The following is a 13757-nucleotide window of genomic DNA, read 5'->3' on the forward strand; positions in this document are numbered from 1 at the left end:
AAACACACACTATAGATAGCAAATATTAAGTTTTATATATCACATATATGCATACATTCTGTACACATACGCTGTTATAGTGCTGTACCACTGTATAGATTGTGTATACTCCATCTAGTACTATTATGTGTATGGTATATATGAACATACATATAAAGCCAAATATAATAGATTTGTACAAAACTATGTACTATGACCAGCTACTTAACTTTTCTGCCAGTTGATATTTTGTCTTCTTGTAGGAAAATGTTTGTGGCCACCATGTAAAGGAGAGCAGTTGTTTAATAAGAGTATGTTGAGTTCTTTGAGATGCTCTGAAGGGTCTAGCACCATTTTCTGGTTCTAGTTCTGGAAGCTTCTTGGCCTTAACAACAAAGAGTGGCCTAGCATAGCCAGCTAACCTTCATCTTTGGACTTTGTTGCATCAGAAGGCCTTTTAGCAATAATGAGCAAAGCATCCAGTGAGGGCTGACATCTTAAGAGGTGGAGCCACATTTTGTCTGTTGGGTTTGGTGGGATTTTTTTCCCTGCATAATTTTGGCTTTTCCATAGGGCTTTTTTGGTGGACTCAAAACTACCGTGTAGTTGTTATTGACTGTCAATATCAAATTTCCACTGCTAAGTACAAATAGGTATGCAAAGTCCTTGACCAATTTTGGGGAATGTATCCGTCTCCACTCAAATACTTGTCAGGCAAATTTGTAGGAGGTTGCTTGCCTGGAAGGGCCCCGGGGGGTAGCAGGAGCGCAAGCACAGAGCCAGGAGAGGGAGCTGTGCCCAGGTGGGAGCTGGCAGCTGGGCTCTGACTCTTAGCAGTCCTGGCAAGGGCAGTGAGCAGCAGGGAGCCTGCGAGTCAGAGATTGTGCCTTATCTCCTGCTGCTCCTTATCTGCCCTTAGCATGGAGCAGGGCAGTGAGAGCCACAGCAGTGCTCAGAGAGAACTTCTTAAAGCCTGCCACTGGCAGCCTGGGCTTCTTGGGAACTTAGCTGTGGCCACCTCAGTTAAGTATGATAAAAATCACTATTACCAAGACCATCTTTAATAAAAAAAATTTATTTCACACTTCTATACAAATATCCACAGGTCATTTCTAATCATGGAATGATTCAGCATTCTTAGCTGGTGTAACAAAAATTTGAGATAAAAATATACCAGTGACATGACTTGTTTTTCAAGAACTTTAACACTGCTAAGACATTCATGTTCTTAGATGAGGGCCACAATCTGATTTTATATTCGGGGTATTTCTCAAGCTTCTTAGCCCCTGATTAGCCTGGGTTCTGATGTGCTAAGCCTTTAAGCAAATAAGCTAGGATTCTAGAAGCTCAAAAAGTGGATAACATCTGAATTAATATATAAGCATTCATTAGTCAGGGTCATAACACACTGAGATTATCTAGTTTAATAGACTCATTTTTCTTAATGCTAAATGTAACTTTTTAGGTGACCACACCTTCCAAGAAGGCACATTCAAAGGTAGCAGTAAAAATAAGATACTTCTCAACTGCCCTCCTAGCAGGTTTTTACCCTGTGAGGGAAAAAAGTACCAAGAGGTTTTTGCATAGTTCATATTACAGGCAATTATCATGCATACTTTTTGAGCACAGAATTTTGTTTCACATGGAATACACAACTGTGAGCTAAATCTTTGTTCTTAAATAGTACCAAGGCTTTAGAATATGGGTAAAAAAGTAAACTCTTTAAATCATTTTCTCAGTTATGCTACAATAACCAGATTACTAACAACATGGTTCTACTTTTATCAACATTCAGGTATTCAAGATGATTCAGTAGTCTCAAAATGGATCAGCTCAGATCCTGACAGTTAAGGTAAGTAAGGCATCTCTAGCCTCCTTCAAGTGCTGTACAGCAGTTGCAGTAGTCAATGCCTTTTGCCAACCAGGAAGTCCTTATGAAGCTGCAAAGAGGTTTCCAAAAGACTTTTCACTTTCTTGCAGTGAGTGTAAAATAGTATCTAAAACACTCCTTCAGCTTGGTGTCCAAATTGTTAAACAGTCCACAGTAATATACAAATCATGTTACAGGACCTGATGTTACAAGCATCAGGAAAAGAGAGCACCCATACACATCATTTGCATTAATATTTACATTTTAGAAAACACTGGCACCTTATTAAAATGCAGTGAAAGCCTCAGGTCTCATAATTTTGAAGTTCAAAAACAGAAACACAAAAACCAGAACAGTGGATTTAAAAATTCAGTAGTCTTTGGCCTACCAGTTAGTCAAAGACAATGATTTATAATAAAAATAAATACAAAAATGACTAAAATATATATATACAGAAAGTACATCTAATATTCAAGCCTCTCTTAAAAAAAAACCTGTGTATATTTGTTGTGAGCAAGAATCACACAATCTGATCTTAAAAAAAAAAAGGACCCAAAATCAAACAACACGACCCCATTGCACATGTAAGTTATGATGATGCTTTTTGTTAAGCCCTAACTACTTCAGCAGGCAAAGGTTATGACTAAAGCAGACTTGCAGGTCTTCAGTTATACTTTGAACAAAGTGTGATAAGGTCACTGTGTGTTTATAAAGCACTGTGCATTGAGGGAACAATGGAGAACTCATCTTGACCTTAATCATGCATTCCTTAAATAACTAGGAAGATAGTCAGGATGACAGGAAGATCAAAACTGCTGTAGTGGTTTTGCTTATTTTGCAGAGAAGACCCCAAATCAGCAAAGTATTTTCTAAAGTGTGGGTTAGATTTAAGGGGGATGAAGAGGCAGTGTGGAAATTAAATAAGGCAAATAAGGTCTGTTGAAGCCCATTTTAACTGTGCAAATAAAAGCCTCAATATAAGTAGTTATATCTACCATCAAATGGTGAATGTCCTTAGTGTTCACAGGTCTAAACTCCATCAGTATTCCATGAATGAAAACCTTAACCTCTCTCTAAACTTTGTGGATAAACAACATTTTTGCCTAAGAATAACTTTCATTTTCATTCCATTTGGTGAACCACTGTTTTGTCTCAGGATCTTGGCTTTTCCCATCCTTGATCTGTCGCTCCTCTTTTCGAATTCTTACAGCGTGATAGCGGGGGACACTGTCTTCGTACCTGGAACGCCGGAAGAACCCGCACTGTGCAGAGAAGGAAAAGAACAGTTTATGTCTAAGTTACTGCCAAAGTCCTACAACTGTAGAGGCAGTATATTCCTCCTTCACATAAATACGAAGGTAAGAAGTATGTATGCCAAAAACCTAGTATATTTAGCTGTAAAAATGTGAGCCGAGAGGTCTGCATTAGCTGTTCAGCAGCAATTAAAGACAAAAGGCATGCTCTGACTATCCATGGTAATCAAATACCTTAAAAAGACTCCCTCCAGTACAAAGCTGTTCATTCATCTAAATGAGGGCATTTACTGCTACACACAGGAAAGCTGCTTCTCCTGAATCAAAGGTAGGTATGTACTTCAGTGTCTTCCTGTATGGTGACATGATTTACCCTTAAGAACCTACAGAAAGACTTCCAGAACATTCAAGAAAAGTTACCCTAAGGGACTTGGCTTTCAAAGCAGCATTTCCACTTCAGTCACCTGAACTCACTACACATATGCTGGATTAGAAACATGAGTCTTGCTTAGTTTGCCATGGGAAGTCACCCTGGATGAAATCTTTAACAGCTTATTTGTGCCGTGCAATTTTTCATTCAAAGCTGCTGTAAAAACTGATTTTAAATATTGAGGAATGGACTAAAGTTGATTTCCAAAACAAAAGGGAGCTATGGCCACAACATTACTAAGGTAACGATCGTACACACTCAGTTTTATATCCTTATGGATCACTGATCATCCTTATGGATGACGGTTCAGGTTAAGAGACATTGTGCCAGCCAGCTGTGATTAGATACTGCTGGGGGTAAGAACATTTTTAAATGAGCAAGGTTTTGTTCGTAGTATTTAGGGTGCTGGAATTTTTGGTTCTGTTTGGTCAATGTTTGGGGTTTTTTTTATATTAAAACTTAGATAGAACTGAATTTTTAAAAAATTACAGTGATCAAAGACCAAATCTTTAGCCATCTCATAGTTCCATTAACCATTATTAATTATTTCAAAAAAATTAATAAATAATTCCTCCCCACCCCCTGACTGTAAGCACACTTATGGATACAATGTACATGCATGTAATATCTTAAGTGGAATAAAGATTGCTGAAAGCAGAAATCATCATGCATCTCGTAACTTCAGCAAAGCAGCATGTTCCTACAGAAGTATACCCTAGAACTCAAGTGAAATAGGTGTTTCCACAGCAATAAATTCTCATTGTGAAAACCCTTCTCTGATGTAAGCAACATGTACCTTTCAGCATGCACTAAAGGTTAGTAAAGCAAATTTATGTATTGTCTGTGTAGTCTACATCTTAACTCTACAGTGTTGATTCCCATCTTGCAAGCCAAAGACTTATTAAAGCCCATTGTAACAGATCACCATGCTTTAAAATAAAATAAAATAAATAAGAAGCTTTTTTAGACCAGGGTAAACCTCTGTGTGTTCACATGCACCAAAAGCTGAAAATCTATGAACAGAAGGAGCAAGCATGATAGCTTAAAATCCAAAAGTTAATAGAACTTAGGCAGAAAAAGCTTCACAGTTAGCCACTGCAACCATAGCATGTGCCACAGCTAGAAATTAAAAAATATCATCAGTTACCAATTACAGAAGTAGATCAGTACTATGCATCAGAAGTAAGCCTCTCTTTATCAGATGGCTGAGCATGGATCTCAGCCTTGTGATATGTGGCATCATAATGATCTTTCTTATTTCTCTTGAAGAAACCACACTACAAGGAAGCAAGGTATTTAGTCAATTTTTGTGGACTGGAAGAAGTGAAACCTATTAAAACTGACTTAACTTTGTCAACTGTCTTCCCATTATCCCTTCACAGGTTAAAAAAAAATAAAAAGAGTCATCACAAGAACTCTGCTGTTTCTAGATCTGAGGACTTCTTGGACTAACTTGATCTATACAATAACAGAATAAAATAACCTGAGTTATCAACAGAGTAACCTGAGAATATTATTTTAGAGGCATTTTGATAAATCTGTAGAGAATCTGTTTGGGTTTTTTTTAAGAAAAGCTACAATAACGGAAATCCATAGCAATTGAAGGTGGCTATGAAGAGCAGAAAGAAGCCTCTACAAAAACCTGTTTGTGGACTAGTACATGGGACAGACAAAACCATAGGGTGTAGAACAAAACCAGATACTGCTTTGACTCCTTCAATGCAAGCTATTGTCTTAAACCAATGATATATCTGCCTTTCCAGTACAATGTTTGTCCTTCATAGAATAGCACAGTCTGTTGTCAAAACCAGCATTTTTCACTGTGTGTGCATGTGAAAAATGTTTGTATTTTCTTGCACAGTAAAACACTAGTAGTCAGAACCTAACAGCCCACAGCCCACTCAGTATTCATTCATCTGAAACATTTGCAGGAGCAGCTGGGCCTTTTTTAAAAAGTAAGAAAATTAAACTATCCTATGAAGTAACCTGCAGCAAATATCTCCTCAAAGCTAACTGCTGCAGTTTCACTGGAAAAAAAGTGATAGATGGATATTTTTCACCTCCTCTTCCTTAACAACTTCTGCTGCCCCCTAACAGCAAAATGCTAATGCCTAAGCCTGTAAAAACTAAAAATACTCTCTTATACTTCGGACCACAAGTAATTGGCAGTTTTACAAAGGCCATTAGAGAAAATGTAGTTGATTTTTTATTTTGCCAATAGTTGATCATTTGTTATATCTCTTCATTTATTGCTTTAAGGTTTCTAAGATAAAAAAGCAGTAATAAGAAATTCACCAGCACACTTGGTTATGTATTAATAATATGCTTTTTGTTATTTTCATCTACTATCAGTTTAATGGTATTTTTAAAGTCATGAAAACAGAGCCCTACTAAAACATTTGTAGACAGCTCACGTGAAGTTTTACACCTCCAATAGCTGTACCCATCTGTATCAAACTATGGCTTCTGAACATTTGTCTCAAGCTCCATCTGGAGCTCAAAATACCTCCTTTTGAGGATGTGAAAACAAAAAAATTATGTAACAAGTCTGCCTTTACAACCATTTTCATTCCAAGTGTTGCAAAACTGAGAAACTGATAATGTATGATTTGTGCAGTTTTGCCCTATTTTGAGTCCCAAATACTTCATCATCTACTTAATTAGTTTGCTGTCTTGTCAGTTACCGAGCAGAAAATAAAAAATAACCAGATGAATAAAAGCTTACCTTCCATAGTAAGAATACCAACAGTGCAAGCATGAGTATTCCAGCAAGGATAGCTACTGCAATGATCCACCACGGAACTCCTGTATAAAGGGCTACTGGTTTTTCAGGAAATACAGTAACACGCACCTAAGGGATGGAAAATGTGCAGGTGGAAGGAGAATTTTAGAAGATACATGTTTAATTAGAAAGCTGCAATTTATATAGTCTTATTTCTCCTCTAACAAGATGTCTACTACAAAATGCTTTTGAAGACAAAGTTCCCTCTGGTATCATTTGAATATGGTAATGAATTCTTCGACCCCATTAAAAGGTAAAAATTATCAATAATTCAAAACTCAGTTTAGCTAGCTTTGTTTTAAATTTGTTTCATTCCTGGTCTTTGGAGATAAGCTAGAACAATCACAACCATAACATGTGGTTAGCATTAAACACTGAACCTACCTGAGCAACTTCATTTGTGAGTTTAACATTCTTAGCTGCAACAGGAACACTGATGGAAGCCCTAACAAGAATGTCAAGGTAATTCATTTTTGAGTACTCCTGTTCCAAAATAAAACATGAATATTAGACACAGAGCAGGGAAGAACTCTGACCTTTCAAAAAGGGCAGGTAAGAGGACTTACCTCTAAGAAGGTGCTGTTCCACAGTCTGGAACGCAGCACAATAGATGCCTTGCTGTCTAAACCCTTCAGGGGACACTTTATGTCCACACAGCGTGCATTCGTATTGCAGCTCTGCAATTACAAATTGCTACATGTAAATTTGGTTAAACCTCACCCCAAGATTAAAAACTGGATTATATGCATCATACCTACATGGAAGAACTACTATCTGGTTTGTACTGACAGCAATGGGAAAATACAATGATGATGTTATTACTCACTTATTTTAATGTAAGCAACTATGTAGATACTCTTTCCTAGTTCTTGCTCACAGTAGATAATCTAAATGTTCAAATTTTAAAAGTATTGATATTCAAATATAAGATAAAAAGAAGGGAAAGAGAGACTTTCACTCTGTCAAACTCAGAAAAGCCCTCTTTTGACTGCAGAATGAGGTATCTGACAAGAATATAAGTGATGCAATATCCTTACCAAGGTCTTGTATTTTCTTTCTGAGAATAAAGAAAATGCCTGGCCGTCTGTAATCTGCTTCTCTGCAACTTCACGCTTCCTTCTTGAGTTATGGGATTCCTAAAAGGAAACAAAGAAAAAAACTAAAAAGTAGTTTTTCATAAGAATCTTTTCATTCATACAAGGAGAAGAACTAGAGCTCAGTGTTTTCTTCTTCCAAAATCGGCACATGACTGGCAGCATTATATATCCCTATTTGCCTACATTTATTGCTAAGAATAAAATTTGAGATTACCTAAAGAAAGGCCAACAGACTATGGCAAGGGGAGGTTTAGATCTATAAAGATTTCAATGGTATTGCTATTTTTGTTTAAAGGGTATTATGGTAATCTGCTAAAAGAGTAAGAACGTGCTAAGGTCAGCAGATGAAGGTTTTTTAACTGTATACTAATTAAACTCACTGCAAGTTATATTAACTAATAATGATCTGACAAAAACAGGTTTATGTGCATGCAGTTTTAATGGTGGAAGATAAAAATTCCTCCCATATGAACTTAAGATTATATGAAAGAAAAAAAATGCAGCTCAAGTTTTAGGAAAAAGATTTTGCTAGATATGCACAATCCTGGGTATGAAAATTGCTTTTTATTATATTTGTTGTAAATAAATAAATTTAAGTTCAAGCCCCTTGTCTTGAAAAAAAGTACATGGAATGGCCTCAGGCTGGGAAGATACTTAATTATTTATTGAGTTTTTGAGTAAGAACTCAGATATTTTTATTACTGAGCAGTTTTCAATAATACTGATGAAATTTCTTAGAACAGTCAGCAGTTTCATCCTGTACAAGAGCCTTTGACAGAAGTGCCCATTGCAAAAACAGTCACTGTGATATAGCATCTATCCTTTAGCATATCAGCCTATCCTGGTAGGCTTATTCACTGATATATTGATCATGGATTGTGCTTGTGAGCTGCTTAAGATGAAAAGTAACTCCTCCTGGAGGCAAGCTCTCGTGCCTTGCTCTCACTTGCTGTACCAATTCATGAACAGAAGACAGGGTAACATACCACAAAATGCAAACTGTTGATTTCATTCTCGGGTTGACAGGAGACTTTTTCCAAGCCTTTGGAGTCTATTTTCATCAAATAAAGCAGCCATTTGCCATTACTAATTTCTTTCGGCCACTGAATGTCCAGGGAAGCAGTGCCAAATGTTTTCAGTGGTCTGCCCAAGTTAGTTACCTATTAAAATAAACATTCTTTGAACTATGAAATACTTTTTATAGGGCTTTTCTTCCTGAAAACATTATTGAGTTGGACAAGCTTTAAGCATACAGCTAATGGGAAATTTAGATCAGATGAAAGGCAGTCAAAATAGTACACAGACAAAGCGTATACTAGAACTAGCATACTTGGAGAGCAAGGAAATACACAGAAGGATTAGAATTCTTTAACATCAACCTTTAGTTGTTTGTTTTAGAAATTAATCTTCACATCAAACGAGAAATCCAATTTAGAGTTAACAAATCAGTCATTTGCATAACTGAGGCAAATTGCAAGTTTCTGAGGAACTCTGACAGAGAGAGAGCAAGCTCTTGCAAATCTGAAAGTTTTTTCTCCAATCTCTTTTTTTACTTTCTTAGTGTTACTGATCATACCAGCAAGTTTTAAATCAGATATTTTAACTGCTGCTGCTACAATACATGGACAAGGTACAGAAAGAAGTAAAGGATTGACAGAGATGGACTTAATTTCTCTTAGTCTCCTCCTTACTGTATTTTGCAGACCAAACTCACACATTCAGAGGGCTCTCACAGTCCCCCTTGCACTGGTTCTGTGCTCAGCCCATTCTTGCTGCCTGTGTGCACCAGCCAAGCCTGGGCATGCCCCAGGCAGGTTCTGCTTTAACTTTCTTCCCTCCCTGCAGGGGCTTTTATGCAGTACAACTGAATGTGCATGAACTGCTCCAAAAAAAGTGTGCAGGTAGCCTCAGCCACTTCCTCAGAATATGATCATAAAACATCAAGGCCTAAAGAAGCTCTAGTCCACAGTCAAACTGCATGTTCTGATCAGGAAGTCAGGATTTTGGGACAAAGAAAGTCAATTTCATTATAGCAACTTTTCTAAGTATTCATATGCATAAAGCAAGAAGCTGTGCGTTAATCTAAATTACTCACTCTGAATTCAAGCTCTATGAGGTTTCCAATATCATCTTCAGATTTCATACCACTCTCACCAATTATGTTACCTCCAAAATATACCTGAGAAGGCTTAGCAACTCTGTGGGGGTGGGAAAGGAGAATAATAAAATATTTTAATGAGTCTGAAACAAAACTGTCCCCAGAACCCCCAATTTGTCATGCTATCAACACTTACCCAGTGAGTGATAAAAGCAATTCAAGAACCACTTTAGCACTGGCTGTAATTGGAGTCAAATTAACTTGAGTGCTTGTTCTGCAATGAAAAGGAAACAATAATGTTTTTTTTAAAAATTTAGTGGGTTTTTCTCTACCACTGAATTACTTTGGTGAATTAAACTCGTTTGTTCAAAATGCTTGCAACTGTATATCAAAGCAAAGTGAAGAAAACTTACGTTTCCAGCTTCAGGTTTATGTCCAAATCTGTTGTATCTACATTAACCTTAGTGGTACTTAAGATCAGATAAAAGGTTACCTAAACAAGAAAGAAGACAATTAAATATATGAACTCTTTATAAGATACATTAATACATGAAATTTTATAGAAAGTTTCAGTATTAGTTCTAGACACATCCAAACAAATTTCCAGTTGCTACACACAGGAACTTTGATGACTGCAGTCAGAACAAGATTTTACAAATTGAGTAAAGTAAGTGGAACTTACATTAGAATTTCTTTTGAAAGGATTTCCAAGTTCACACTCTGCCTGAGAACCATTTTGGTTAGCACCACACGTTAGTTGTTTTTCCTGATTAAACAGAATACATTTACAAGTAAAAATATGCTGGAAATATTTTTAGGTTTTTAGTATTTTTTCTCGTAAAAATACTTACAGGATAAGCCCTCATCTCTCTGAATGCAGAGTATGTCAGACTGTCTGGAAAATTTGCAATTAGTTTAGCTTCATATGCATCTTCACCATCTTTTTGTGGATTTTTTACATCAGATGGATTGTTTGTCACTGTTATTTCCAGGGCAATATCTTTCTGGTCTTTCAGAACAAGCACTGGCATGCCATTTTCACTGCAGAGACAGAATGTACAGGGTTCTGTGCATTAGAAAAACAAATGTGCATGCAAGCTTGTTTCTTACGGTGGTTTATCCAAATACAATTTCCTCTTATTAGGGAAAATTATGGTAAAACTATGAACATGAATAGTCATGGGTTTTTTTTCCCCCACACCAGTATTTCATCTGACAGTGGCCCCAGCAGTTAAGAGGACAGAACAGACTGATAGATCCCTCAAATAATCAGGAGTTTGGAGTTTTTCTGAACCAGCACTTGCATCTGACTCATGTAGTGATGAATTTTCTCCAGATCAATCTACTGACCTACTTTTTTCTTGTTAAGTATACACAGGATTGGCTTCTGAGTGTGGCACTCGCTGCTAAAAATGTCTGACTGCTGGCAGTCTGTTTGTTTTACCCCTGCTCTAATTTCACTGGCCCTTCAGGAAGGAGGGATGCAGCAGGGTGCTGGGGCATGTGTTAAAATGAAATCATTACTCCATTTCTCTGTAACTACTTCTCTTGCACTATTAGACTATACTCTGTTGAGTTGTCATACAGTCAAGTTTCATCTGCAAAATAATTGTCACACAATAAACTGTTCAGAATCTAATTTCTCCAGGTGTTAAATGGGTATTATTTTTCTTTTAGCCTACCCCTCCACTATAGTGGCCACTTAGTATCCATTCAACTCTGAACCACTTTTCTTCTCAAGGTCTTCCCCTCTGTCCCCATTCCTCACTCTGACAAATCAATAGTACTACCAAGGGCTGTGTTTGCCAGACACAGAAAAAAAGCTGCTCTCTTTCCCAAAATCCTCTCCCAAGAGCTCTTTTAAGCACTTGTTAATAATTTGAACTTTAGAAGTGCATTGAGACTTACAGTGGTAAATAAGTAAACCTGTCTTCATTTCCCTCTCTTGTACAAAACCGGTACTGAAGCTTAAGATTGCTGTGACATTCATTGTCGTCTCCACATCCTTCTTTTAAGAACTCCACCTAAATAAAACCAAAGCAATTTTACTGCCTGACACACAATTCTAGCTTAAAATGAGATTTCTGAAGCACATTGAATAAATCATCTATATGGAACTCACAAGGCACTTTCTTGGACAGAGTTCAGGTTTTATCCTGACTTAATTCTTGCCTGTTGAGTTTTTCTTTGTGAGATACAGTTCTTGATGCTGGTAATTTAGAACTTTAAATGTGACTGAAAAGCAGAGTTGGATAATTCTAAGTGAGAGGTACACTTCTAATGAGGAAATAAATACATCTTTAAGACTGATTCTTCAATAAGCATCAAGGACATGAGAATTTTAACTGAGCTATTCCCTCCCTTCTATGTTATTGCTGCAGTCATTGCTCAAATGCCACTACTGTATCCTACAAGTGGAAGAATTAAGAGTGTACATTATCTTGTTATGTTGGACAAGTGTTCCCAGCAGGGGACACTGAATTTCCATTTTTAATCAAACGTACATTTCCTCCTAAACTTTTTGAGGAGCGGGAAGAAACCACGGAGCTATCCCATCTTCACTTTTGTTGCAAAAAACCAAAGTACATAGTTCATAACATGTAACAAGTTCAGAAACAAAATATAAAATCAATCAACAGTTACATGTCCAGTGCCACCCCAGTTATTTCCTTTGGACATCATTTATTTTTCTACAGTTTTCAAGTTATTTGTAGAAGTGCAGATTTATGTGAATATATGATATCAAAGGCTTACTTTTGTGGTCTCTGTTTCAGATTCATTTGAATTTAGAATTGGTATAAGATCTGGAAGCGCATTCTCTCTTCTCTTGGATGGTGACTCCAGGCCAGCAATTTTAACACTGACTGATATTGGAATGGGACGTAGCTTATCTTTAATTTTTTCCTGTTAAAACATTTTAAACTGCATAGTTAGTGTACAGTGCAGAGAAGACAAAGATGAGCTTTTGAAACTGCATATAAATTCAGCACTTTCTAAACATGCAGGAACACAAAGAGCCCAGCTCTACTGTCTTTTTTTTTCCTCTGGTTTCATAATCTGACAATTTCTCTCACCATTAAAAACTCCTAGGAACCACAGATGGTAATTCTGTGAAATTCACACAGCTGCAGTAAAATAACACACTGGAACAGGTTCGAGTAACATTGTCTACTATAAGGTGCCCCAGCCCATGGCACAGGAGTTGGAATTAGATGATCCTTGCGGTCCCTTTCAACCCAAACCATTCTATGATTCTGTTCTATTAATAGATTAAAGTTCTTTAATCTGCTGGGGTCAAAAGCAACCTTGGAGGTTGACTCATTCCTGCTGAGCCATGGAGAGGGAATCTGTTTAGCCTCTGGTGCAATACCACCTCTAAGCACCACTACAGCAGCCAAGTTCAGAGAGCATATACCAGGCTTTCTTGCCCTGCCCATTCATCCACTCCAAAACCCATGGGTTAAAATTCTTTCTTGAACAGTCACACTATAGAATTCTCCAACAATTATTTCTGATAGAAGCAACTCTCCGTTTTTGACACTTAATCCCTTCTCTATTGTGCTAAATTAGTTCAGCTCTATTGACCCTCCAGAGTGTGCTGCAGTGACTACAGCTCTACTTGGCAAGAAAGGCAACAGGAGGAAGCATCATGTGTAGGGAATAGTAAACTATGGTGGGTTTCTATTTTTGAAGTTTTATATTGTTTGAAAATATATACAAAAGCTCCTTCCATGAGGCTGCAAAAAAAGAGGCATTCTTTTAAGTGGATCTAAATGAAACAGAAATAAAAGTCTCCCTTACCTGCAGTATAAGCTTTGTAGTCACACACTCCCATGAGTTCTGTCCCCTGAGAGTTGTACTTGCAGTGAACTGATCAGATGAGTGGTCACTGAAGCGCACCCTGGAGGGCAGGCCCAGCTGCCGCCTCTCGTTCTCCACTTCAAACGTGTAATTGATCTCTGTGTGAAAAAAAACATAGGTCACTATGAAAAAAAATAATCATTTCCACATTAAAAAGAACGTTAATTTCACCAGGTATGATCTTAAGCATTACTCTAGAAGACTGTTGCAGCCAGTGTTGGGTTTCACAAACTTTTGAGTCATGTCAGTTTTGTCCTGCCACACTGGTACCCCGTGTGTCAATCTGAAGAAAATTTCTAAACCAAATCCTGTTATTGCCTAGTAAACCGTTCCCTTATGGGCATGCGGGGCTGCCTGGGGGAGCTGTAATTGCTCTGCGGAGCCAGC

At 37.4% G+C, this 13757-nt stretch overlaps 1 protein-coding gene and 1 long non-coding RNA gene across 7 annotated transcripts in view; one reads left to right on the top strand and one right to left on the bottom strand.

Annotated features, from left to right (window-relative positions):
* Positions 1 to 1038: 1038 nt before the first annotated feature.
* ITGA6 (integrin subunit alpha 6) overlaps positions 1039 to 13757 on the bottom strand; it is a 42755-nt gene continuing 30036 nt past the window's right edge. For 3 of the 5 annotated variants that reach the window (XM_033064368.1, XM_033064370.1, XM_033064366.1), the window contains 14 exons: positions 13311 to 13468; positions 12264 to 12413; positions 11418 to 11533; positions 10361 to 10550; positions 10192 to 10275; positions 9923 to 10002; positions 9706 to 9783; positions 9507 to 9609; positions 8398 to 8571; positions 7352 to 7450; positions 6881 to 6991; positions 6699 to 6797; positions 6258 to 6383; positions 1039 to 3111 (listed from right to left, as the gene is read on the bottom strand). In XM_033064368.1, the coding sequence (XP_032920259.1) occupies positions 2953 to 3111; positions 6258 to 6383; positions 6699 to 6797; positions 6881 to 6991; positions 7352 to 7450; positions 8398 to 8571; positions 9507 to 9609; positions 9706 to 9783; positions 9923 to 10002; positions 10192 to 10275; positions 10361 to 10550; positions 11418 to 11533; positions 12264 to 12413; positions 13311 to 13468 (1727 nt within the window). In that variant the 3' untranslated portion in view covers positions 1039 to 2952. Of the gene's footprint in view, positions 3112 to 4679; positions 4810 to 6257; positions 6384 to 6698; positions 6798 to 6880; positions 6992 to 7351; positions 7451 to 8397; positions 8572 to 9506; positions 9610 to 9705; positions 9784 to 9922; positions 10003 to 10191; positions 10276 to 10360; positions 10551 to 11417; positions 11534 to 12263; positions 12414 to 13310; positions 13469 to 13757 lie in introns of all 5 variants that reach the window. The other 2 variants (XM_033064369.2, XM_033064367.2) reach the window with 1 other exon arrangement.
* LOC116998565 lies at positions 1743 to 6251 on the top strand. Of its 2 annotated transcripts, XR_004418432.1 has the most exons (3): positions 1743 to 1831; positions 3060 to 3207; positions 4915 to 6251. It is a non-coding gene; the product is annotated as an uncharacterized LOC116998565 (long non-coding RNA). The 2 variants fall into 2 exon arrangements; XR_004418431.1 differs by lacking the exon at positions 4915 to 6251 and having other exon boundaries at positions 3060 to 3209.

Source organism: Catharus ustulatus, chromosome 7 (genome assembly GCF_009819885.2).
Source record: "Catharus ustulatus isolate bCatUst1 chromosome 7, bCatUst1.pri.v2, whole genome shotgun sequence".
Taxonomy (NCBI): Eukaryota; Metazoa; Chordata; class Aves; order Passeriformes; family Turdidae; genus Catharus; species Catharus ustulatus.